Raw genomic sequence first — 26,311 nt, forward strand, 5'->3', positions numbered from 1 at the left:
ACGTCGGGTGCACCATTTATAGCCCCCACTGAATATACAAGATCGCTGGTTGGGTTATATGACTCCGTGCTGATCCGACTCCATATACAGGCTTCAGCGGGGTGCTATATCTACTGTAGTACTAATTGCTTTTATAACCAGAAACCAAACAGTTCATGATATCTTGCTATGTTTTATTCCTTTTTCTGGTATACAAGTACACGATACGGTATCGGGCAAAAGCTTACTTGACGGCTGGGCAAAGGCTCGGAAGAGCCCGCCATGAACCTAGACTGACCTCGAGGTCTCAGTGCCGATAGTGGTTTCTCGTTATTAGTTATTGTGTTAGGGAAAAGGCGAATTATATAGCGGACAGAATCACGTGACAGCAGTGTGACGTCATGCGATAAAAGGGAATCGATTTGGGCCTGTCATCGGCTGAACGGGATATCATTAACCTCGTTCAACGGGGGGTTTGTTTTCATGGAAAAGTCTCTCATGAGATAAGTCGTATCCGCACTGTTGGCATTGATTAATTAAGTATTGGGATTGGGTTATGTGACGTCACTTTAGGCGTCGAGTTGCAACAGTCTTGCCCAAGGCCACATACGCCCACAATGGTAGCAACATCGAGCCCTGAACCCATTACCTCTGGGTTACAGGCAGGTGTGCTAACCACTATACCACGGCGCCAGATTTGTCCAAATTATCAGCCAAAAAATGAAAAAATACCCCAAAAATAATCCTGCACAACCACAAAGTAACATCCATGGTAACTCCTATGCTGGCATGAGGTGCGTAAAATTGAACACTTGTGTTATAACAACTACGCGAGGAAAAAGTAAGTTACATATATACATACTTGACCAACATAATAGAACCAATATGTTGAACTTAACAGAAAGTTAAAACATTCCAGCCGTCGCACCATGTGGATTCAGTGCCAACGCCACAAATTTTTCGCGACCTCTCAACTCACCTGGCTACCCCAGGTCATACGGCAATTATCTTAACTGTAATTGGTACCTAACGGCCAGACCTGGTTACTTTGTACAGTTCATATTGGTACGACTTACAACAGAACGTTGCTGTGACCGGCTGAGGGTGAGATTTTTTAACTAATGTTTATTTTCATGCTGTTAAACTAGATATAACATTTATTAAAACCTATGCTTTTTTATTAATGGCTTTTATGAAAGAGACCTTCTGATGAACTTTATTTGGACCAACTTTTTGTCTGCACCTTCATTTGGACAACAAGTCATCACACAGCATGATTAACTTAGTATTATAAATAGCACGTCTGGCATTTCTTTCCCACCTTTTTATGCTGATGAAGTCAACTTTAACAAGAAATGTAAATGATGTTTTGCAAAAACATATGAAATACCAGCAAACAACAACTGTTTATATAAATGTTACATTATGGCATTCCCATATTGCAGGTTTATGGGTCGTTCCCATACATGCGTCAATTCGCAGGCTACGTCACCAGAAGTACAACAGTGGTGTCTGTAAACAACACAATGCGTTTGTATTTCAGAAGTGATGGTAGTGTAACAAGATCAGGGTTCCGGGGTTATTTTAGAGGTTTGTTTGTTCTTTTATGCCAGTGTGCAGAATATAGCAATTTCATGTGTGCGCAAACAAAGACTAATATTCCTCCAAAATTACAATCCCTATAATACATACAAAGCAAGCACAAGCAAACCAAACACATTTCCAAACAATGCGACAACGTTATATTGGTTCTATTCTTAATTCTAAATCAATCAAGAAAAAAACTCAGCTGCCATACTCTGCATATCAAATTTTGAAACTAGAGTATTTTATATGATCAAAGTGATAGCTTAAGTTTCTGTATACACTCTAACCACAACCGAAGTTAACCAAACCTGGGTTTAGTATAGTATAATATAAAGCTGTCTTTAAATCCACAGAAACTTCAGTCGCCATGACGACGCCGGCTCCAACCACAACAACACCACCCACAACTCCAGGTAAACCCCTCTCTGTGAAGTCAATATCAGTTGTTTACACCCGCAATATAGTTGTTTACACCCGCACCATGATAATTCTCTTCTTGTTGGTGTACTAATTAGTCCCATCTTCCGTACCAAATTTGAAGAAAAAATATATGTTATGTCCATGAAAAAAGTGGTCTGCCAACTTTTTATTTTTAGTTCCTTGTGGTGGCAACCTGACGGCAACCAATGTGTCACAAGATTTCTACACTCCTGGTTGGAGTTCAAGATACAGAAATAATCTTAGATGTTATTGGTATATATATGCAAGGCCAGGATGGCAAGTTCACATACAAGTTGTCAGTGTTGATACTGAAAGCTGCTGTGATCGTCTGCGAGTAAGTATGATTTGTATAATTTAGGCACATCTTACATGGGAACACTACATGCTTACTGTTTAGTTGAGTTGTAACATGGGTGTCTTCTTATACACCAGACACACTTGGTGCATTTATAAATCTCATGCTCACTGATAAGTTACAATGCGATTGGCGTCCGACACTGCACTAAAATTCTTTTTGTTTTAAACACAGATTACAGCTCCTGGTCAAACCTATACTATAAATGGTAGAAGCTCTGTCATCCGTAACTACATCAGTCCAGCAAACAGATTCACCCTTTACTTCAGGACAGATTCTTCTGTTACTCGAAGAGGAATTTACTTAAGATACCAAGGTTAGAAAGGGGTGGGGGGGTTTTGTTTTGTGTTTACTGGTACCCTGGAATACCTAGATTGTTTCCCACAAATGTGTTTGGTAAACTAGTGTCTTCTATTTTATATGGGTGAGGTCCTATCTGTCCGAGTCTGCTCATCACCCCAACTTAAAAGCTACGGATACAATTTATTTTGGTCATTTTTCGTCTCCCCCAAAATATCAAAACATTAAAAATGGTTTTGTGTTCTTAACTGCAAAATCTAAAAGGTGAGCCTTTGTTTTTCAGAAACACGGAACAACCAGATACCTACAACACCAACAATACCCCCTACCACTCCAGGTAGGCATGAAGGATTTTTACAAAAAAAAGCTGAGGCACCTTATATTTAGGCTAGTGTTTTGGCTCATTCTAAAGTGAACTACAAAAAATATACATAAATTAATGATTGAATGTTTTCACAGAGCCTTGTGGAACAAACTATGAGGTTTTATCTTCTGAACAACCACTCAGATCCCCTAACTATCCAAACCCATATCTCAGCAGCAGGGTTTGTGTGTGGATACTTACAGCTCCTCAAAACTCAAAGATCAAACTCAGACTTAGTTCATTTTCAACTGAAAACTGCTGTGACATCTTAGATGTAAGAATAGTTAGTTATGGCATCTCTAATCAACTGGTGTGGAATTAAGAATATTTGTCATCTTTTGTACAAACTTAGATTTTAATAGTTTAACATAGATGTAAGCAGTTGAATTCCCCCCTCCCTTTTTAATGTAATGCTGTCAGTTAAGGCAAACCATAATTAAAGGATATTTTCTTACACGTTAACAATAAAAACTTAAATTGGCTCCTTTTTTCAGATTACTAACGTTCTAAACAGAAGAGTTGTTGAATTGGGTGGCAATCTCTCAAGCACAGTTTATTATTCAAGCACGAACATGATGACTTTGACCTTTAGAACTGATGATAACAATAACATGCAAGGTTTTGAATTCTTCTTCTCAATTGCAACCGGACCAATTCCTACACAGAGACCTGCAGGTCAGACTACTGTTCAACATGTTTGTTAGGTTTAATGGGTTATGTTGTTTTGGGTACTAGCGGTTTAGTCCAGGGTTGGTCTATTTTGTTGGGTTTACAACAGGCTGAGCTTAGTTATAAGTCTGACTGTTAAATCTGTTTATAATCAACTCATAGTGGGTTACAATACAAACTGCTATGTATTTGAAAAAATGTATTTATGGTAATGGGAGAGCTAAATTTAAGATTATTTTTAAAAATGATTTATTTACCTTTGTTCAGTTGCCCCTACCAACGGAAACAATCAACAAGTTCAACTGGCCACCACCAGCAAAGCAAGGATTCTTCACCCAGTTAACACAGGCTTAGTATTTGCTGTTGCTTTCTCAATATATTCACTATTACTATAATATCCCATCATTGTGTTATATCTCTACCATATAAGAGATTTAAAGTAAATTAATTTTACAAACACACATCAGTGTTTCTATTTTAAACTGCTGTATTAACTTATGTTAGCTTTGCCAAAACAAACCAGTTCCATATTAATCTAAACCACATAAAAAACATCAGTTGTAATTTCTGTATAAAGAAGTGATAGTTTTATATTACTTTTTTTATTTCTGTATTTAGTGTATATAGTAAAAAAGCCCATTTAAATAACCTGATAAAATCAAAGGCACCTCAACTTATAATCAATAAATTTGGCATATATCAGTGGGGCAAGACCGTTGTTGGCTGTTCTGTTTCATACCCGCTTACTAGTTATTCTATTTATACCTTTGTGGGCAATTCTTTATTAACATGTTGCTACCAATTTGGTCATTAGTGACCATTGAATTGGAGCAACTGTTAAATGTCCTGCCCAGGAACCCTTACCCACGATAATACCAACATTAACCTTTGAATTCACCTCTGGGTTAAAAGCAGACATGCCGTACACCCTGCCACGTCGTCATTCTATTACATAACAGAACTGCTGGGTAGTTGAGGCTTCTTCTAATTTGTGTTTGTGATAAACAACACAGTCTCAATTATTTTATAATTCTTTCTTTATATTATGAGAAGTTACATATATGGGCTCTATATATACAACTGTACCAACCGGCCATTTTATTCTGTATACCATTATTATGTATTAAAGAAACTCTCCGTATACAGAAACATATTCTTTGTGTTGAATACAAAAACTGCATTAAATATACCTAATGTTCATTAAAACAAATTTGTAGCTAATTCAGCAGAAATTGACTACAGTTCATTGCGTTCAATTACGTCATTATATTTTACGTCATCATATTTCACGTCATCTTGTTTCACGTCATCATGTTTTACGTCATCATGCTTCACGTCATCATGGCTGTATTCAAATGGTTCCTCAGCCATGCCCTGCTCTACATTATACCAATCTTCCAGCGCTGTTTTGATATTTTCATCCGTAACGCTTTCGCTTCTGACTTCATTAATCTCACTCGAACCCACAAGACGCGTGAAGATTCTGTCTCCCATAAAAGGAGTTCCCTTTAAAACTCCCCGGTACACGTTTATCCAGGTTTCTCTTTTTAAGTTCTTTACTTTGCCAAGTGCCCTGTGGAGTATATGTTCCACATTTGTTCGAGGTATCAGCGTCGCCTCAAGTAAAATTGAGTTAATAGATTCGAAATTAGCAGTTTCGTGTATGAAGATTCGCAGTTGATCCCAGGTTGCTGTATTACCTTCGTCCGTTGTAATCAATCCGTCTTTATTTGTGTCCAACGAGTTAAACACACGAGTAGAGTTGCACCACCAATTCGCACGATGTTCACAAATCGTTTGAAACTCCTCAAAATTGCACTTCCCATCACATTTGTTCAATTCACCCAGTAAGTTTACTCTGGCATGTTCGAGATTTATATGCCCAAAGTTCATATACCCTTCCCCATACCATTTCCACATTACATCGAATTCGCTAAGCAGTCTTGGTGTCTTGTAATCCGTACTTTCAAGACAGTCTGAAACGTCTATAGTATTATCTTTAAAACTCTGGTCCACACTATTCTCTTTGTCGGTATCAACACCGAATTGAATAACAACTGATAAACTGTTATTGCCCAACGAGTTTACTTGATGATAATACCTCTTTGGAAAAAATATACAATCCCCAGCGTGCAGGGTCACATTTGTCCATGGAACTTTCACAATATCCGGATATTTAATCAAATCCACAGCCATTGGATCGAACAAAGAAGCTCCACCGTCGGCGTCCTTACCGTTTTCCTCTTGCTCATACACCCACTTCGTGTATTGTGGCTCTGCTAGCTTCCATTGCTTGCTACCAATTAGTTGACAGTTGAGTTGGTTGTACGAATCCTCGTGAAACAAGCTTGAGCTTCCACCTTTATTCCACCAAATGTTAATTTCAATAAAGTTTCTCGTGAATTCTCCGCACGCCCCAATCGAAGGCAGGACAGGAAATTCTTTGTACATTTGAGCTGGTAGCTCAGACACCATGTAACTGTTGGATTCCTCGCTTTGGAAGTGATCTACAAAATGTCGTATCGTATCCCGGCCATAATATTTCTCCCCCAACGGTGCTAACATACCATCATGCTTTTTTTCATCCAATCTTAAAACTCTCATTTCTAATTCTCCGTAATGTTCCTTCAGATAATCGTTTGTCCAGTGCTTAAATACATCAGTATTCACTAAACCGCCACGAAAAATTGCAGGCTTCATCGCTTTGAAGTAATTTTCGTAAAACTCTGCCGGTTTAGGAGCATTTTCGAGCGTAAATTCGTCCAAGAGGACAGTGGGGAGTCGGTGGAAGCCAAAAGGTTTAAGATGTCCTTCAGGGAATAAAGATTCACTTGCGTAGCAGACAGAGAACAGAGTAAACTTAATAAAACATAGTTTAACATTTAATTTCATTATGTCGTACCTATTAATCCAAATCCATAGAATTATATAATCGCAGGACGTAGGTAGGCCTAGACCATAATTTATCATGCTTTATGCTCTTTATTATTGTTGAGTAAAATCAGGGGTAAAATAATTCATTCGATATAGGCCTCAATAATCAATATATACGGCGGGTTTTCGGTGATAAATATAGTAGAGTGGGGAAAGATTGGACACCTTTAGCACACAATAACCAAATATCTTGATCATGTTTTGAACAATTAACAACGGTTAATGAGAGTCGTAAGATACGGTTTTATAATTGTAAATGTTCTTTGTTTGCTACCAAATAGGTCGAGAAAATTGGAGTCAAAAGGTGTCCCATCTTCCCCAACCCAACTGTATATAGTGATGTTATACTTTGATATCTTTATTAATTGATAACAGGCAAGCCTAAACATAACTTTTCTTGTCCCACTGTCATAGTTTAAATCGGCTATTATCTACAGTATGTGACTATACGTTATTGTTTAAAGCATTATAATAATGTTCCAACCATAATGGATCATACTTATTTATAATAAAGCTTATGTTTTTTGCCACAAATTTGGCATTACCAACGTCTAACTTTGGATATTTGATGTTTGTTAAGTTTGTATATTTCTAACTAAAACTTGCATTTCAACACTTTGAGGCTGTTTGACGTTTTTTAATTATAATACAAGACTACATTTAAATACATGTACAGATAGGTTTTTAACGTAAAATATCAAGTCTACAGTGCACACGAAGTATATAGATATCACCCGTGCATACAAACTTGCCCATCGCAACGACCGGTCATATTTTAAAACGAATAACAACAGTAACTCATATTCTTAATTACTAACTCTTCTCTATTCTTTATCAACTGACTGCATACGTAAAGAATCCACATGTAAGTTATACAGTTTTCAAGAAATTCTCACCAGTTCGAGGAAAGAAATTCTCTCCAGTTCGAGCTAGGAAGTAATTGAAACTACGATCGCTTCCTTGCATCTCCCACGGCCATCGGCGACTTTAGAACTTAATGTATAATTAACGTGTAGTAATTAGACAAACTCTGGCTGATATAAAGAATGTAGTCGTAACAAAAAAAGAGAAACGTTGACAAACTGTGAAACATTCGTTTCGGTACGTTTTAAAACACTTTGATAGTTCGCGAATTTGTTTACAAGACGCGCATCGTCTTGGGCATGTATAGTCATACATGTTTACAATGTATTGGAGTCAATAGCATAAGTTTACATCACACATAGAAATAACACTTACAAAGCGCGGCATTTATCTTTTATGAAAGGCAATATCTGGCGGTATACCGACTATAGCCACTATATTCTGTATATATAGTAGGGTGGGGTAAGACGGGACACATCTAGCACCGAATATACAAATATCCCGATCGTGTTTTAAACAATTACTACGGTTCATGGCAGTCGTGAGGACACGGTTTTGTATTTAATTAAATTTTCTTTGTTTACTACCAATTTTGACGAGAAAATAGAATGATAGGTTATTCCATCTACCCCACCCTACCATATATCCTACTATCTTGTAATAAAGCACTTCCCAAAAACAAAAAAAACGCATCTATTGTGTTCATTCAAAAACTGGCATAAAATATAGTTAATAATTATAATTCGCTTGTCAGTACACGTGCAGCTCATTGTATAAAAATGACTACAGTTCATTTCGTTCTTTGCGTTCATTTACGTCATCATGTTCCGCATCATCATGGCTGTACTCAAACGATTCCTTAGCTATGCTCTGCTCTACATTATACCAATCTTCCAGCGCTGTTTTGATATTTTCATCCGTAATGCTTTCGCTTCTGACTTCATTAATCTCACTCGAACCCACAAGACGCGTGAAGATTCTGTCTCCCATAAAAGAAGTTCCTCTTAACCTCTGGTACACTTTTAACCATGTTTCTCTTTTCAAGTTCTCGGCTTTGCCAAGTGCCATGTGAAGGAAATGTTCCACATTTGTTCGAGGTATTAGAGTCGCCTCAAGAAAAACTGAATTAATGGATTCAAAATCCGAAATTTCTTTAACATAGACTCGCAGTTGATCCCAGGTTGCTGTATTTCCTTCGTCCGTTGTAATCAATCCGTCTTTATTTGTGTCCAGCGAGTTAAACACACGAGTAGAGTTGCACCACCAATTCGCACGATGTTCACAAATCGTTTGAAACTCCTTAAAGTTGCACTTCCCATCACATTTGTTTAACTCCATTAGTAAATTTTCTCTGGCATGTACAAAACTCGTTTGCCCAAAGTTCATATACCCTTCCCCATACCATTTCCACATTACATCGAATTCGTTAAGCAGTCTTGGTGTCTTGTAATCCGTACTTTCAAGACAATCTGAAACATCTAAAGTATTATCTTCAAAACTCTGGTCCACGCTATTCTCTTTGTCATTATCAACACCAAATTGTATAACAACTGATAAACTGTTATTGCCCAACGAGTTTACTTGATGATAATACCTCTTTGGAAAAAATATACAATCCCCAGCGTGCAGGGTCACATTTGTCCATGGAACTTTCACAATATCCGGATATTTAATCAAATCAACAGCCATTGGATCGAACAAAGAAGCTCCACCGTCGGCGGCCTTACCGTATTCATCTTGTTCATACACCCATTTCGTGTATTGTGGCTCTGCTAGCTTCCATTGCTTGCTACCAATCAGTTGACAGTTGAGTTGGTTGTACGAATCCTCGTGAAGCAAGCTTGAGCTTCCACCTTTATTCCACCAAATGTTAATTTCAATAAAGTTTCTCGTGAATTCTCCGCACGCCCCAATCGAAGGCAGGACAGGAAATTCTTTGTACATTTGAGCTGGTAGCTCAGACACCATGTAACTGTTGGATTCCTCGCTTTGGAAGTGATCTACAAAATGTCGTATCGTATCCCGGCCATAATATTTCTCCCCCAACGGTGCTAACATACCATCATGCTTTTTTTCATCCAATCTTAAAACTCTCATTTCTAAGTCTCCGTAATGTTCCTTCAGATAATCGTTTGTCCAGTGCTTAAATACATCAGTATTCACTAAACCGCCACGAAAAATTGCAGGCTTCATCGCTTTGAAGTAATTTTCGTAAAACTCTGCCGGTTTAGGAGCATTTTCGAGCGTAAATTCGTCCAAGAGGACAGTGGGGGGTCGGTGGAAGCCAAAAGGTTTGAGATGTCCTTCAGGGAATAAAGATTCACTTGCGTAGCAGACAGAGAACAAAGTAAACATGATAAAACATAGTTCGATTTTTAATTTCATTATATTAGGCTATGTCTTGTTACCATCAACAATCTAGAAAGTTAAAATAGTAGGGTTTAGGGATCGTACATGTATATATTATATTCTCTCTGTATAAATTAAACCAAAAATATTATTTTTACGTTGATTCAAAATAAGGCTAGAAGACTAATTCATTTGGTATAACCCTCTTGGTAATAAGTATTCTGCTCTAGTAGTTACGATAAATTTTAAATCCTGATTGCAACAAAGTGAATTGAATAAATTCACAAAATAAATTTATGCTGGTGCGGAACGCTATCTGTAGTGGAAGTCTGGACACCTAGGCCTATATATAGCCTATACAAAACTGTTTCAGCGACCGATTACATTCCTTAAAGAACAACAGAATTTACTTATATTTTTACAACCCTCCCTGTGTGGAACTTTTTACTAACAGCTTGTAAAATGGTGATTTCATGTTTTGTTTTCCAGATTAAAGGTAGTTTAAAATACGATTGTTTCCTTACCTCCTTGCTAGCTACTGTAGGGCTCTTATGACTATGTAAAACGCGAGTATAAAATGCAGCTCCTAACATATGTTTCCACCACATAGAGAAAGTAATATCGCTAGCAGAAGCGACGTATCCTGTAACGTGTAAATCGTGCTGGAAATGAATCATCATCGGCTTCCTCTTTTATTATAAAATACTGAACAGTATTCTATGCAAGTATAGAGAAAACTGTTTTGAATCAACTCTGTAAAACCAGTAAATGGCTATTTGACGGACATTTATTGTTTTGTTCCGGTTTTTCTAAAACACTGCATTATTTTAAACCAATTTTAAGGGCATATATAACGATTTGCGCCTTACACTGTCTAATAAGCAAGTATTCTTAAGAATATCTCCTTCAAGCGTGGCTGGTCCGCACAATAATTAACGCGTATCGGGTTTCAACTACGCAAGTTCATAAATAATACAAAGTCATTAAGAAAATGGGTATTGGTATATTTTACAGCACGACTGTATTAAACATCATAAAGAAGGCGTGCAAAAACACTTTACCATTGATTGAAACTTCTTGTTGTACTGCATAATATTTATGTGTACTGCTGTCATATATCTTAGTTTGAGGAATAAGGTTTTATTTGAGAATCCAATGGGAAATGGTTTATAGCGTATTTGTTCGGGGTGCCCCACCAGGAATAAACAAACAAAAGTTCAAAAACTGGCTGAAAAAGAACCTTCAATCGTTTGACGCTTTATCGAAGGTGGATGGGGAAAACACTTTTGAATTGTTATTGACAGAACACGAAGGTGCTTAATACTGCATATTTGTTCTTGTTAGATACATAGCAAGGCGGGGCAAGTTGGGATATGCATGGTACGATGTGACACCTTTTTCAATCTCCGTTATCGGCTTTCCATTTAACGACAGACGGGCAAAAAAGTTACAGTATACAGTTTTTGTTTTGTGAGAAAAATACACAGGGATCAATATGACTTAAGTTATGAATGAAATCAGCACAAAAGTCGGCTATTGTTTTTTAGAATTATAAAGTTTACATAACAAAATAAAACTAGCAGAGCCCGTTAATTCCGGTTGGCTAACTAAAAGTTGAAGAACACCATTAATATATATAATATAAAATCGTTGAACTTTTTTGTCTCTTCCCTACCCACTAAGTTATAACAGTACTAATTCATGGTAACATTTAAATACCGTCCTATATTTATATTTGTGAGATATTGAGCATTATGTGCTTAAATGTCCCGTCTTACCCCTCTTTTCTGTACCTTAAATTCTTGTTTATCTTTATAGAGTCAATTAACATCATCAACAATACACTGCAGTATAGTTTCGGAGGAACAGAACACCAAATCACAATCGAAATATGCCCCAATGCAAAACAAAAAGTTAAACTATTTTTTACCAAAGCTTAGAAATTCTTCCAAAAAATACTATCAAACCCCGGACCCCTTCGCAGCTCTGCGCATCCACCCCCCAATATACCCATAATAGCAGCCTCTTTGAAAGTCCCAATCCTCCAAGATCTTCCCTTAAGAGGTGAGTAAGGCTGTATAATAGTTATAGGCCTCCATACATGTAAGTAGAAAAACACAATGTGTAGGCTTATAACTACACGATTAAAATTAAAAATACAAACAAAACGAATTTTTGTATGTAACCCTAAAATCATAAAATACTGTGCTGCTTATTAATCTTTTGGCCAAGTGACCTCCGTAATGAACAGGCAAGACTTGATTATTTATAACTGTTATCTTATTTTATTCGTGTATTCCCTATTATATGCCTTGATATAAGAAGTTCTGTTTGATTTAAAAGTTGTATTACTATTATAGTCAGTGCAACAAAAGTGTAGCTTATATTAATACTGTATCTTCATACAAACATTTTGTTTAAGTGTGAATATGCAGTTTATTTGTATTAAATAAGTATATTTATATTACATGCAATCTCTAGAGATGTACGTTTGGTAAGACTTCAAATTAGGCTCATGTGAAGCCGCGTAAGACGTAATGTAACTTGCATTCCATTCGTCTTTACAGATTGCTTTTTGAAACCTGGTGGTTTTGAAGGGGGATCCCCGGGTTTTTACGCTGAGGTTTGTGTGTTTGTCCTCTGACAAGTTAGTTCCGCTTTGGAATGCCAATGTATAACGACGTCCTTGTACTGGAACAGAACTACTTTTTTGTATTTGTACTGCTACTTCGTAATAAATAAGAAACATACTCTGAAAAGTGTTGTATTTGTGCGTAATGCCACGCAAACTCGTAACGTCTGGTTTGCCAGAAGGCTGCAATTTATTCAAGTTTAAACTCTGGTTGAAAAACAACGCGAAAGTGAACTTCATTGGAGAACCAAGCAGAGAAAATAATAACGTTGTCTTTAAAGTGGATGATGACACAGGTATGTCATAGCTTTATAACAAATACAAATGCCATTCCATTGTCAGCTGGCAGGTCTGGATGATCAACAAATGGTGTTAGAATCGCTGCTATTTTCTGCCTGAGCCCCATGCTCACTGAATTTGTATCAATCATGTAATAAATAATGTTGCATTACAGTAAACAGCGCAACCAGACTTTTGAATTAATAAATTAACTTTGTTTACCATGTTATTAGAGGCATGAAGTTCCGCAAAAATTTCTGTAGAATATAGAAATATTGTTGTCTATTTACTGACAAATCTTAAAACTATTTTATGGCAATGTAATATGTAACAGAATGGAGAAGACTTCAAAATAAAGAGTTTACGTTCAACTTTGCGGGAAATCAACACCAAATTATCTTTACAGATCCAAACATTCAAGGTAAATGTAAATGGGTCCCCCTGATTATTAAGTCTCATTAAAAAAGGAGTCTACATCTTTAAACGAATAGTTCAAATTTCATGTTATGTATTTTTATAAGAAGAGATAGCGACAAAGCTACACAGTGAAGCAATGAAAGTATATGACTGTTTAATATGGCCAAGAGCTTGGAAACATATCGCTTATGCTCTACCTTTTTCACATACAGGTGCTCAGCAGCGATCACTTAGATTATCAAGCATTCCAAGTTCGTTCAGAAACTATCCTTCTTTGAGACAACATCTGAGCAGGTTTTGACTATTTTAAATAATGTTTGTAATTTCTATTTTATGTAGGTGAGATCCCGTAGAGTGGCACGCCATGGGGCATAAATTCAGGCAAAGATGGCCCATTACCTCAACACTCTGGCCCTCTGGGTGTTGCTGCTACAGTATTAGTGTTTACAATACAAAATTATTAACCAATAACTTTATGTTAAAGATACGGCAAAGTCAAGAAAATACATTTGGATAGGTCAGAACAAAATCCTCATGCAGTTGTTACATTTGAAACACCGGTAAGTGAGAGGTAGTACAAATAATTAATCTATATAAATTAACCTCAATAGGGTAATGTAAATAGTTAATGTTCCTTATTTTCTTGACTTGAATAGTAAATGATGCTTCGTATTATGTTGTTTCTATTAAAAGTTTAGCTTAATTAAAATAAATGGCTTGTTTGTCCATTAGGTGTAGCGACCACGCTTATTTTCTTCCAACTAAATGTAAATATGTTTTTAACTGTAAGCGTGTTTTAAAAACTGTTGTTTTGCGACTGTCGCTATATCCTGTCTTTTCGTTTAAAATATTTTTAAACCTTTGCTACTGTTATCGAAGAGACAAACAAAAGTTATTATTATAATATTATTTGTAACCAAGCAGTTTAAAGTCACCTTAACCTAACATGGGGTTTAGTTTCCTACATTACCACAGGAAGAAGCAAATAGGGCAAAGTCAGCTAAATTAACAGTAAATGATGAAGTGATTCATGTGGAATGGGATCCAAATGAAGGTAAACCAACTTCAGATGTTTAAAAGTTCCTCTTTTATCATTTATCTTTTATGTAGCTTTTAAATTGAATCTTGCCATTCCCCAAAGCACAACAATGTCTGAGTGTGGTGGATTGGCTGCAATACCAGCAGGAAAAAGGTGAGAATGGGACCCATTTTAAAGAATTGTTTAACAACCCACGCCAATTACAGATGCCTTCTAGTGACATCAACAGATAAAGCCATACCGCAGGATATTGTTGAGTTGTATTATGGCAATGAAACTGTAACTGGAGGTGGTGAAATTGTTAGGATTTTGCAGCAAGCTGATGGTTTCCTCATAGAATATAAATCAGAAGAGTGTAAGAGTTTATTATTCAATCAAATTGCAAAAAAAACTTCCTTGTGTTTGTTACCACCTACAATTACAAGTGTTTATGAGTCAACTTAAAGCATTTATTTTTAATGTGTTAGTATGCCAAAAATCTAGAATAGAATAGTTTACATCCCCTGCTTGTTACTATTTCAGATGTGGGTCGAGTACTTGAACGTGGTCAACATCATACATTAGAAAAATTTCATACACATGCCTTTGAAAGATGTGTACCACCTTATTATGAAGATCGTATAAAGTTATCGGTTAGTTAGTTTAAAAAGTTGATACTAAAATCAGGTTTTAAAAAATTGTATGTTATAAAATAGACATGCTATTATCTATATAATTGTTCTAATAAAACTTTAAGCTCATTCGTAATTGCAGGGTCTATCTCCAACAACACCTTTTAAAACTGTTCAAATACTTTTGGCCAATTACAGCAGGGAGGTTGGTGAGAATGTTGAAGTCATGTGTTCCCAGATAGTATGGTACAACAAAGAGTGTGTCGCAATTTACACTGAGGAAATAGGTGTGTATATTTTACCACAGAAGTAGTTGAATTAGTTTCTATAATAAGTTTAGTCTGCCTCTCCCAAGCCTTTTTTATTTACTCTTTACTTGGCTATTGGTTTTTATTTTATCTTTTTACTACTTTAACTACTATATAATAAACAATAAAACTACTAAAATGATAAAACTTAACATACCACTTATTATATTGATTCATTAATTTTTATGCAGATGTGTATGGTTTATTGGAAGCAACAGAGGGAAAAATATATAAAGGACAAGAACTAAAGGTTTGGTCTATTTGTCTTGGGCCATTTGCGAGTTTAATCACTTTTTATTGGTGTTTGATATTCGTTTACAGGCCGAATTGTTGAAACGCACACATTGTTTAGAAGTCAATGGCCCCAAAGACTGCAATGATGATTTGGCGTTGTATTTTGACAACAAAATGGAAACTGGTGGTGAAAATGTAACTCGCGTTCAGAGCATTTCGGATGGAACTGCCATTATTCATTTTGCAAAATTTTCAGGTATGAAATATCACAGAAATTTATGCAACATTGATATTTTATTGATCTGTTTCCTACTTTCAGTTGCTGAACGCGTTGTTCACTTTATCAAAGGCAAACAACCTCCATTATGCATTAATGGTACACCGATCACTGTCCGGTTATGCTACCATGAACTGAATGTCCCCATACCTGCTAAAGCAGAAGTTCCACAAGAGAGTAAGAGCATTGATATATAACAGGCATATTAAAACAATTTTTACCCAGTATAGAATTGTAACACACCTTAAATTGGATGCATAAATGTACATTTTATACTTTATATCTGCAGTACAATAGGCCAGAATTGCCACCTCTTCAGAAGCCCATCATGACAAAATATGTATAGTGCTAATGCATTTTTCCTTTCCTCTAGGTCAGCCTGCTGCTCCTCAATTACACAACTACAGTTATCGCTTTAATGGACATCCAGATATCTTACATTTCATTGGTGGATCCGATGAAATAGATTTACTTAATCAGAAACTTGGACATGCAGAGAATGTTGAGTTGAATTTGGAAGATGGAAGAATAGTAGCAACACCTAAACAAAACTTGGTTAGAACTAATCACACAAATATTTTAAATTTTTTCTCTATAAATACGAAGATATGAATTCTCATTGCCTATGTATGAGCTGAGGGTAGGGTAGGAAAAGCTAAAATAAAAGTTGGTGTACACCCGTGTTATATACAACCTGGCTGGTCTACTATCCTAGTTGTTACTGTTATAAATTAATTACGTTATTAAGTAAAACCCTATATACCATTATAGGATATGAACCAAACCGATTTTGATGCAACATGTGAAGAGATTATTCAGGAATTTCTTAATTTGTTTAAGCACGAACAAACAGAAATTGATTCAACTAAACTGGAGTTTTTTAAATCTGTCATGAATTGGGGAGATATTTCACTTCCTGGTGTGTTTAGATGGTATCTTGGCAACAAAGAAGCAGCAATTCATTTAAGGTGTTCTAACTGGTTAAATAGTAAAAATCATGTTTTATTTTATTGGATTAAATGGCATCATGGTGAAACTGTTGACCAAAAATACCAGGTTTGATGCTCAGTGCTGCCAATTGTAAACGAGTATGTCCTTAAGCAACTGACTAATGAGTCTAAATTTTCACGCAGAAAAAACAAACACTTACAAAGTTACATAAATGGAAACTTGCATATGGGCACAAAGTGCATATAAATGACACTTGAGTTATTACTTCTAAAAGTTTTACCTCCAACCAGATACAAATATTTATATTTTCGTTTGAAACATTTCTAAATCTTCGCTACTGTAATCGAAGAGACAAATAAAAGTTATTATTATTATTATTATTATTTATTCAAACATTGAATTGATTTCCAGGCACAGTTCAGCGGCTGTTGAGATTGTGTCTCGTTCAGATAATGTTGGGAAAATTATTGAAGTAATTAAGTCATTGAAGGGAAAACTAACTCAGGATACTATTGAGTTCAGTGTGAAAGATTGCAGGTGTGTAGTAATGTGGTATGTTGAAAAAACTTTAAAAAGCTTGTTTAAAAACAATGGTAAGGGCATCCCCAAAAATAAATACATGTATGTTGTCCTAAACTTTTATTCTATTTGGCAAATTTAAAAAAACATAATAAAACACATGGTGCTTTAATTCTTAAGTTTAATAAATAACATAATTAACAAAGTGTATGATAGATGATGATGTCTTGTTTTACATCAGGGAGGTCAGATTTACTTTGTATGTAATAGATCGAATCTGTATCGTATTTTTGCATGCAAACAAATGGGAAAGTTGTGTTATTTGTTTAAACAAATATCTGCTTTTTTGTAGGAAATTTAATGAATGTGGCTGTTACAACAAGATGTGTGAAAAGTACAGAGGGGTTCTAGCATTTGATTTTGATGAAAGAAAACTAACTTTAAAGGGAAATGAATCCACAGTTGTATCTGCAAAGGTTGATGTATCAACCATGATAAGGGTAATTAAATATTTTCAAACAATCATAAAACAAAAGTATTTTAAAAATAAGAATCATAAAAAAGAAATATTTTAAAATTCTCACTTTAGGAATTGTTTATAATGATGTGTTTTTTTCATTTGTTGAAAAATTCAAATTTTATTTCTGATTTGGTATAATGAATGCTTCTTCTTCATGAATATATAAAAAAATTGTAAAACATAGACTTTATTATGTTTTAATTTTTCGATTAAACGTAGGTACATACCAGATTATGCTGACTCAGCATATTTTTTTTTTTTAATATAAAAAAATGCGAAAAATTAACTAATAAGAAAAAAGTGCCGAGTCAGCATATTATGTAGCCATGTTCAATCAAAAATTAAAACATAATAAAGTCTATGTTTTACAATTTTTTTATATTGTTTTGAAGAAAAAGCATCCATTATACCAAATCAGAAATAAAATTTGAATTTTCTTTAGTGTTTTAGCAACTAGAAACGATCAAAGTTGAGTGAAATTTTTTCTTATAGGAAATCCCATGCATTGTGCAACGGCCAATTTTTTTTTACTCCAGCGGTCGAATTTGCGGTTTTCAAACTCATTTTTTTCAAAAGCTGTTTTGTATTTTAAAACTTTGATGGTAGCTTTAGATCACATTTGAGCATATCTATCAATACACAAATTTTGATTTTTCGTTGGTATGCCCCTTTAAGTATAAAACTACTTGAACTGGAATTTATTGAAATGTTTTTTATTTAAGGCAATTGTTAAACATGGTGTAAAGATCGGCAAGAATGAGACGCAATGTCTGAAAAATGCTCTGTGTAACGAGAAATCTGCTATTCGGGAAAAAATTCAAGAATGCTTCTGTAAAGCTAGGATTCTTGGTTCGTCTTTGTATAACATAAATTATATAGCATATACATCTGATTACGAGGTGAAACTGTTGTTTTGTCTTTATAGCATCACTGCAATTGGCAACAGTACCAATCTTGTATTGTTCCTCTGACTTCGATGTTGCAAATTATGAACTAGATCAATTGATATCGAGTGATGTTATGGTGCTAGATACAACTTCAAGTGCTGAACTTCTTGGCACACCAGCATGGACTACTCTGATTGATTCAATGCAGAATGGTTTAGTTCAAGTGTGGATATCACCAGTGAGTAATACTTTTCCCTTTTAGTTTTGAGATCATTAAAGCTTTATAAAAACGGGTATGCTCTCTTTATTATATAATCGCTCTAACTACTGTCAATGCGGTAAAACTCCATACTAATGTTATAAACATATATTCACATACAATTTTAGAGTGAAGGAAACAGTTTGGTGTTTTGTGGATTTAAAACTGAGTTGAACAAAGCAAAGGATTTAGTCACAAAATTTATCAATGAAAATGAAAAACTATCTCGAACAGTGCAGTGCTCCTACAGAGCTGCATCGTTTTTTAAAATGCTTGATCCTCAAAGCAAATCTGCGCTACCTTGGGTAAAATGGGAGCTTACTTTTAAAAATGGGGGTGGAATTGAAATCACTGGAACACGAAAAGAGCTAAATAAAGGTATTGAAATATTACTATATTTTTTCTTTTTAATTAGAGTAATGAAGATCAAAAAAATTCAAAATGAATAAAAGAGAAAAAAGGTTAAATCAGCAGTTGTTATAGCATGGTGAAGGTTAAAAAGTGTACAAAAAAATAAAAAAGGAATGTAACATCAAACAAAACAGATATTTAACAATCAGTGTTTACAAACATTTATAAATAATCAAATACTTTCAGCTGCACATTGGATACAAAATCGCATTAAATCTTACAAAGTTCCGAAAGCTCATGATGTTTATGATGCTGGTTTTTCTGAATTCTTCAGATCAAGCAAGGGTGAAGCCTCAATAAAAGATATTGGGAAAAGGAACGAATGCCTTATTCTCTTGGATCATGAACATTTTGGATATTACGACCCGAATGTACAGGTTGGCTTTGTTTTATTTTGAACCTTTATTCTTATATTTTATTTATATTATTTTATGTTAACAAGAAATCATGGGCTAGTTTTAAATGAATATGAATGAATGAATGTAACTTACTTTATCCTCGCGTGGCCGGAAAACGACAGTCGTTATCACACGGGTTTAACACCTCGTGCCAGCTTACGAATTACCATGTATGTTACTTTGTGGGTAATTATTTTTTTTTAGATTTTTTCTTTTTTGTATTTCTGATAATTTAGACAACCCATTAGTAACCACTGGGTTGGAGCAATTGCCGTTAAGTGTCTTGCCCAAGGACACATACACCCACAATGGTAGCAGCGTCGAGGCCTTAGAACCCATTACCTCTGGGTTACAGGCACGCGCGCTAACCACTATACCACGGCGCCGGACATATGTACTAATTAAAGCAACGATTTTCCAGACTGTCAGTCCGATCAAGTCCGTTTCATTAAAAGATGGTAATACCACCATCAATGTGTACAAGAGCAACATGTCCATACATCGATGTGATGCTGTGGTGATTCCAATATCTCCTGGTATGGATTTACCCCCTGATGGTGTTTCTAATGCAGTTGCTAAAAGGGGTAAGTCCTATTGTGATTTGGTTAAAATGGAACCATCTTTTAAAAATCCAATGTTAAAGACAACACCAATAGTTCAAAATTTACTATTTTAGGTGGAGAAACCTTTGAGAAAGAATTGAATTTGAAAAAAGAGGAGTTGAATTCCAAAGTTGCTGTTGGACAAGTGGTGACAATTCCTACAAGCTCCCACTCTGTATTTAAACATTGTATTCTTGCTGCACTTCCAGCACGGTGGGTGGTTAACATATATAACTAGAGCAAAGGTTTTTATAAAGGGGGACTGAAGCCATTTTTTATAATTGATATGAATTTCTCTGGTTTGATTAAGCACAGTAAGAACTATCTGTACAACAAAATCAGTAAATCACTTTTAGTTTCTTTTTAAAACTATTAATTTGATTTTGGGTTTAGTTGGCATGATGAGCAGACACCTGGGAAACTGTTGGAATCTTGCATCAAAAATGCTCTGGAAGCTGCAAACAAATACAAGGCCACTTCTGTTGCTTTCCCTGCATTGTGTTGTGGAAAATGTGGTGGAGATATTGACGAATGCGTTTCTATTCTAGTAAGAAGCTGCAAGGCTTTCTTTATGCAACACAAAACTTCAAGAGTCAACCAGGTACACTATTATAATCATCAACAATCTATTGCAATCTAAAAATAACATTAAATTCCATTGTTGTATGTGTGTGTGTCTCTGGGTAAGACAATCATCAGCAATGTTAATTAAAATACTCGTGTTCTAGAGGGTGACATTACTTTGGTAAGTGGGTATTTGACTTAAGTCCATTTATTCATTCACAATAACTTTAGGTTGACTTGGTGGAATTATCAAATGAAAAGGTTCTAAAAGCATTTGAAGCTGAGTTATCAAAAGATGAAAAACCAACTATGAAAAAAGTACCAAAAGTGGATAAGTCGAATGCAAAAGCTAACAAACTTAAGATCAATCTTGTCATAGGAAGCATTACTAAACAACGTGTAAGTTACAATTGTTATCCAACAGCGAACTTCCAGTTTTATTGAATTTTCTTTTTTACCCTTAATGTACATTTCTGCTGCTATTTTGACACTTTCTAACTAAACTTAATCTTTGTACATAGGAATAGATCTGTAGACTACAAGTATCATAATAGTTATAATTTTTTATGTCTCACAGGCAGATGTGATGATAAACAGCACTGATCCTGGAAGTGTACATGAGGTTGGAAAATCAAGATTGGCTGCAGCCATTCGTGAAGATGCAGGAATTGGCCTTTTGGTAATAAAACTATTTTATCCATTTATGTTTAATTGGCCTCAACGATTATTTTTACAGAATGAGTGCAAAACACTGCCTCAAAATGAAAAGTTGTTGGGAAATGTTTTGGTAACAAAAGGCCACAATCTTCACTGCCAACATGTATATCATGTTTTAATCAGCAAGTGGGATTTTAATGATGAAGCTGCCAGCACAGCTTTAATAAAAAAAGTAGTCAGGAAAGCCTTACAGTTGGCCACACAGAACAACTGCACAAGTATTGCTCTTCCAGCTATAGGTTGTGGTGCATTTGGTTTTCCAGCAGAACAGGTGGCAAAGTATATGAAACAAGAATTTGATAATGTTCAGGGAAAAACTACTTTAAGAAGTATTTATATCAATCTCCATCCATCAGATGTTAAAATTATACAGGTTGATACTTTTGTTGTATGAAGGCTTATACTTTAATACTATTGCTGTTGATTTGTTTGCAGAAATTCAGAAATGTATTTGCAAATGACATAAAAGTGGGCAATTCCAACTCTAGGAATTTGCAAATTGAGATAGTCAAGGGAAAAATTGAAAATCAAAAATGCGATGTTTTTGTAAACAGCGTTTCTGACACTATGGATTTAAAAGGATCCGGTATAAAAAATAAACCTATTAACTTGTTGCTGTTAGAAATAAAACATGTGTTGTTTTAGGAGCCTTGTCAAATTCTATACTAAACGGAGGTGGCGATGTGGTATTGCAGCAGTTTAATGACATGAAGCGAAAATATGCAAGCTCTACAATCAGAGTAACAGATGGTGGTAACCTTCCTTGTGATGTTGTTATCCATGGTGCAACCAGCAAACTTGGTATTCAACAATTCGTCACAGAATCTTTGCAAATAGCTGATGAATTGGGAAAATCAACAATAGCCTTGCCGGCCTTAGCCACTGGTAATGACTGTGACAGCAAGTTTATTAAAGAGTAAGCCACGATTTATTTTTTAAATTCAGGAAAGTTAGGAGGAAATCCAACTGCTTGTGCAATTAACATGAAAAAAGCGATCATTGCATTTCGACAATACAATCCACAGCATGTTAACTCTGTGAAAGTGGTTGTCTATGAGGGCCGTATGTTGCGAGAATTTAAACACGTATTTGTTGAAGATGGAAACAGCAGTGTAGGTACTTTAACTCTGGGTTCAGTATGCTTAGAGGTTTATGAAGGTGATGTTACTAAAGAAACTGGAGATGTCTTGGTAAATAATGTAGCACAGAATCAACAACTTGAACAAGCAGGTTAGAAAGATTATAAAGTTGGTAACACCTAAAATCTACCATCTGTTACTTTCTTCAGGTCCCTTATCTAAATCCATTGTCAACGCAGCTGGGTCAAGCATAGTGACTGAGTTTAACACGCAAGGTACTAAAAGTATGAAAGTGACATCTGGAGGAAATCTATCTTACGATATGATTGTTCATGTTGGCTGTGGACCCAACGCAACACAGGATGTCAATAACATAGTAATAGAAGCTTTGCAAAGAGCTGAAGCTATGAATAAATCAACAGTTGTGCTTCCCGCTATTGGAACAGGTAACTTGAAACATTTTTTTTCTACAGTAGCATTAGTGGTGTTATATTAGAAATGTGTGTGCTGGCCACTACACTTTTTTGTCAATCCACTTTATAAACTCAGTAGCAGATTGTACATGTTTAGAAGTTGAGGCTAATGAATTGTTAGTGTAAATTGAAATTTTAGAAAAATGCATATATTTTTTATTAGGCAGTTTTACAGGAACAAGAGACAACGTGCCAAAGTGTGCAAAGAAAATGAGGGACGGGATTGACTCATTTATTAAACAAAACCCAGTTTCTGTTAAATCTATAAAAGTTGTGGTGTTTGACAGTGGAATGCTACTACACTTTCAAAAGGCTTTGTTGGAAAAAAGACAAGGTCTCATGCGTTGGCTTTATAAAGCTGCAAAAGGAAAAGTCATGGGCGACAATAAGGAAAGCAGTGTTGACCCAGAGTTAACTGACCATGTAACTTTTTACTTCTGTGCTTTAGATGACTCGAAAATACATCAGGTTGGTCACAATTGTAACACTTCTGGATTGGATTTACCTTTTACATACTTACAGACCAAAGCGGACTTGAGAACAATTATAAAAGAAGAATCTCGCTCCGAAACCATTCAAGATGAGATCATTGCGCAGTTGGATGAATGGTATATTAAGAAAATTAAATCACAAGATGGAGTTAAGGTTAAAATTATTTCTCGGTAAGTGTGGTGGAGTCTGTCTGACATACTTTGTATCAATTAACTCCTCTTATCCATCTGCATTTTAGGTCCAGCGAGATTTCAATAGAAGGGCTTAACCTTAAAGTTGTAGAAGCTGTTGGGGAATGCAAACATTTACTCAGTGAGTTTAAGAGAGCCAAGAGCAATGCAGCTGAGGTTCAATGGTATTACAAAGAACAAGATGATGATGATGAAGTTAAACCCTTTTCTATGGCAATAAATCTTGAAATTGATACACTCTTTAAAACGGTTGGTTCGGAAGAGCAATGTGAACAAATCAGTGTAGATGGTGTTGACATAGTTGTAAATTTTTCTTCTGAAACAGCACTGCTTGATGGATTGTTAGTGGATATATACAGATGTGATAAAAGCAAAGGTAGAATTTGATTTAATTTGACGTTCTGTTAGCTTAATAGTTTCTCCCTGAATTTTATCATTGAATATAGTATTTCAATCTTTTCTGGTATACCTATAATTCTGTATAAGCAAAATGGATGAATATATAATCATATCAGTGTGAACTGCTAGTTTATTTTACTGTCTTTATTTATGTTTCTAACTATACCAGTTTTTAAAATGTTTAATTGTTAATTAAAGGTTATCCTGATGTGTGGAAACCAATGAAACGAAATGAGAAATTATTGACTGTCGATGTTGATCCTTGGAGTGATGAATTTAAAAAAGTTTTAAAGGAGTTTAAGCAAAGTAGCTCTTTTATAAAATCAGTTGTGAAGGTAAATTTATTTAAGTTGTACATTCCAAGCAAGTTTACTAATATTTAATTTGGACACTGCAAGTCTGAACTTATTTATACAGCTACAGAGACTGCAACATCCATTCCAATATGACCAGTTTCATTCAAGAGAGAAGGATGTTGAAACAGAGTTGAAATCTCGTAATAAAACTCACCTGCCTGTAACAAGGCGCCTATTTCATGGAACAAGTCCTGAAAGTTGTGAAAAAATTTGCAAAGAAGGATTCAATCGTTCATATGCTGGGAAAAATGGTAACCTATTTCAACATGTATTTAACACCTCCAACAATTAGTATTGCATTTTCTTTCAGCTACCAAATACGGAAAAGGCATGTACTTCGCTGTTAACTCAAGTTACTGTCATGATAATGGCTTTGCACAGCAGGGTGCTGGCAATTGTCACATGTTTCTTGCTGACGTGGTGACTGGAGAATTCGGTCAGGGTTCTCCCAATAGTATTGTACCACCAAGTACAAGCAGTGGCAATAAAGAATCCTGCCACAGTGCAGTTGATAATACAACAAACCCAAGCATGTTCATTGTGTTCAGAGATTATTGTGTTTACCCGCATTACCTTTTATCTTACCAAAAATAATAGTTACTATAACACCTATTCACATTTATACTTCATAACATATTTTTATCAATTGAGCATAGCTTGCTTTATAATATTAATTTTTTCAAACATAACAGCAGCTTATGTATAGCATGATCTTAATGTTTTATTATTTTTGTACTTTTTTTTGTGATTTTACACTGAACTCATTAAATATTTCAAACTGTAAGGTTTTTCTTTTATATAATTATGCATATACTTGATAAAATACAGTACTGTACATACTACCGTTACAATTGTAATATTGTTAGAGGGAAATAGAAAAGCATATTTTAAGTTAATCGGTTGAAACAAAGGTTATTGAAACAGTTTGAACTCTTTCACACTAAATTAAAAGAATCTGGTAGAAAAATGTGGGTCAGACTAGTTGGTCAATGAGAAGTAAAGTTTTTTAAACAAACAATATTATATTTATCAGTTCATGTGCTCTTGCATTGTTACAAATTTAAATAGATGTTAGCGGTCTGGGTCTAAAACAGCATAAATATCCGTTGTATATATATTTACTTAGGTCCGTATAAATGCTCAGGTCCGATTGTGCGAGTTACTGCTAATTTAATATCTCTCACGAGTATATATTTAAGTACCTGTAATTCAAAAATCCCCTGAAGACTATTTGCTGCTTGAACTGCTTTTTAAACCACACTAAAAGGGAGAGCGTATCCACACATAACAAACAAAAAAATCTACATATCTAGAAATGTATTTCCGTGACAGCCACAAATTCAAGCGACCGAAGTAACGCCTGGCAATTCATTAGCACTAGTGTTACGAATCCATTACTTTTGTTGCATGTTACCGTGCAATGTTACGTTATGGAAATTTAAAGAAAATGCTCCGTACTAAACTACGAAATGCCATCTTCTCTGTAATGTTCCAAATCTAGAATGTGTAGCTCATTGAAGAAGAGATTTCAATTCGTTCCTTGCCTGTTCAGTTTTCCCTGACTGCCGTCTGTTTTTGCTTCAAATCGAACCTAGCGAAGTTGATTAATGTACATAAAAGCGTTTATTGGCGAAGCTGATTACAGTACATAAAAGCTCTTAACTACTAAAGGAGAACATATAAAATTGGATCACATTTTAAAATAACAATCATTCCTTGTATATACAACAATTTTTTGTGAAAGTGTTATTCAACTAGCTTACTTACCAACGCCCCATTACCTTTAGTTTCATTTTACAGTACAATATGTGGATGCATTTTTTCACAGAATAATTAACATTTTATAACTAGCGT

General features: G+C 35.2%; 3 protein-coding genes across 5 annotated transcripts in view; 2 read left to right on the plus strand and 1 right to left on the minus strand.

Annotated features, from left to right (window-relative positions):
• LOC100186423 (deleted in malignant brain tumors 1 protein) overlaps positions 1-4,918 on the plus strand; it is a 7,433-nt gene extending 2,515 nt beyond the window's left edge. The window contains exons 1-10 of one of the 2 annotated variants that reach the window (XM_026835895.1): positions 689-820; positions 899-1,083; positions 1,425-1,569; positions 1,920-1,979; positions 2,163-2,341; positions 2,537-2,678; positions 2,946-2,999; positions 3,122-3,300; positions 3,521-3,701; positions 3,963-4,844. In XM_026835895.1, coding sequence (XP_026691696.1) covers positions 700-820; positions 899-1,083; positions 1,425-1,569; positions 1,920-1,979; positions 2,163-2,341; positions 2,537-2,678; positions 2,946-2,999; positions 3,122-3,300; positions 3,521-3,701; positions 3,963-4,090 — 1,374 coding nt within the window. In that variant the 5' untranslated portion in view covers positions 689-699 and the 3' untranslated portion in view covers positions 4,091-4,844. Of the gene's footprint in view, positions 1-688; positions 821-898; positions 1,084-1,424; positions 1,570-1,919; positions 1,980-2,162; positions 2,342-2,536; positions 2,679-2,945; positions 3,000-3,121; positions 3,301-3,520; positions 3,702-3,962 lie in introns of those variants that run through there. The other variant, XM_002131741.4, reaches the window with a different exon arrangement.
• LOC100183294 lies at positions 4,771-6,625 on the minus strand. The gene has a single exon (XM_002125596.3). The coding sequence runs from the start codon at positions 6,585-6,587 to the stop codon at positions 4,932-4,934; it is 1,656 nt and encodes a 551-aa protein (XP_002125632.1). The 5' UTR covers positions 6,588-6,625; the 3' UTR covers positions 4,771-4,931.
• Positions 6,626-12,502: 5,877 nt separating this feature from the next.
• On the plus strand, positions 12,503-25,348 carry LOC100180932 (poly [ADP-ribose] polymerase 14-like). Of its 2 annotated transcripts, none has more exons than XM_018813203.2 (36): positions 12,503-12,770; positions 13,088-13,174; positions 13,383-13,464; positions 13,655-13,730; positions 14,146-14,224; positions 14,281-14,362; positions 14,416-14,564; positions 14,732-14,841; positions 14,963-15,107; positions 15,320-15,378; positions 15,450-15,618; positions 15,682-15,816; positions 16,013-16,194; positions 16,411-16,607; positions 17,002-17,127; positions 17,462-17,609; positions 18,352-18,478; positions 18,555-18,754; positions 18,904-19,153; positions 19,373-19,563; positions 20,006-20,168; positions 20,261-20,399; positions 20,580-20,787; positions 20,982-21,149; positions 21,328-21,429; positions 21,487-21,840; positions 21,903-22,053; positions 22,113-22,352; positions 22,413-22,697; positions 22,756-22,992; positions 23,183-23,487; positions 23,542-23,681; positions 23,750-24,078; positions 24,300-24,436; positions 24,519-24,708; positions 24,768-25,348. In XM_018813203.2, exons 1-36 carry the CDS (start codon positions 12,620-12,622, stop codon positions 25,049-25,051), a joined length of 6,177 nt encoding a protein of 2,058 aa, XP_018668748.1. In that variant the 5' UTR covers positions 12,503-12,619; the 3' UTR covers positions 25,052-25,348. The 2 variants fall into 2 exon arrangements, with proteins under 2 accessions (XP_018668748.1, XP_002125672.1); XM_002125636.4 differs by having other exon boundaries at positions 23,195-23,487.
• The last annotated feature ends 963 nt before the right edge of the window (positions 25,349-26,311 follow it).

This window comes from Ciona intestinalis, chromosome 9, assembly GCF_000224145.3.
Source record: "Ciona intestinalis chromosome 9, KH, whole genome shotgun sequence".
NCBI classification, from domain to species: Eukaryota; Metazoa; Chordata; class Ascidiacea; order Phlebobranchia; family Cionidae; genus Ciona; species Ciona intestinalis.

Excerpts from the sequence above, each read along its gene's own strand:
- LOC100180932 (XM_018813203.2), top strand. The coding sequence starts at position 12,620 with ATGCCACGCAAACTCGTAACGTCTGGTTTGCCAGAAGGCTGCAATTTA. Across the intron at positions 13,731-14,145 it reads TTGTTACATTTGAAACACCG|GAAGAAGCAAATAGGGCAAA; the intron begins GTAAGTGAGAGG and ends ACATTACCACAG. Across the intron at positions 14,565-14,731 it reads AGAATATAAATCAGAAGAGT|ATGTGGGTCGAGTACTTGAA; the intron begins GTAAGAGTTTAT and ends TTACTATTTCAG.
- LOC100183294 (XM_002125596.3), bottom strand. The coding sequence starts at position 6,587 with ATGAAATTAAATGTTAAACTATGTTTTATTAAGTTTACTCTGTTCTCT.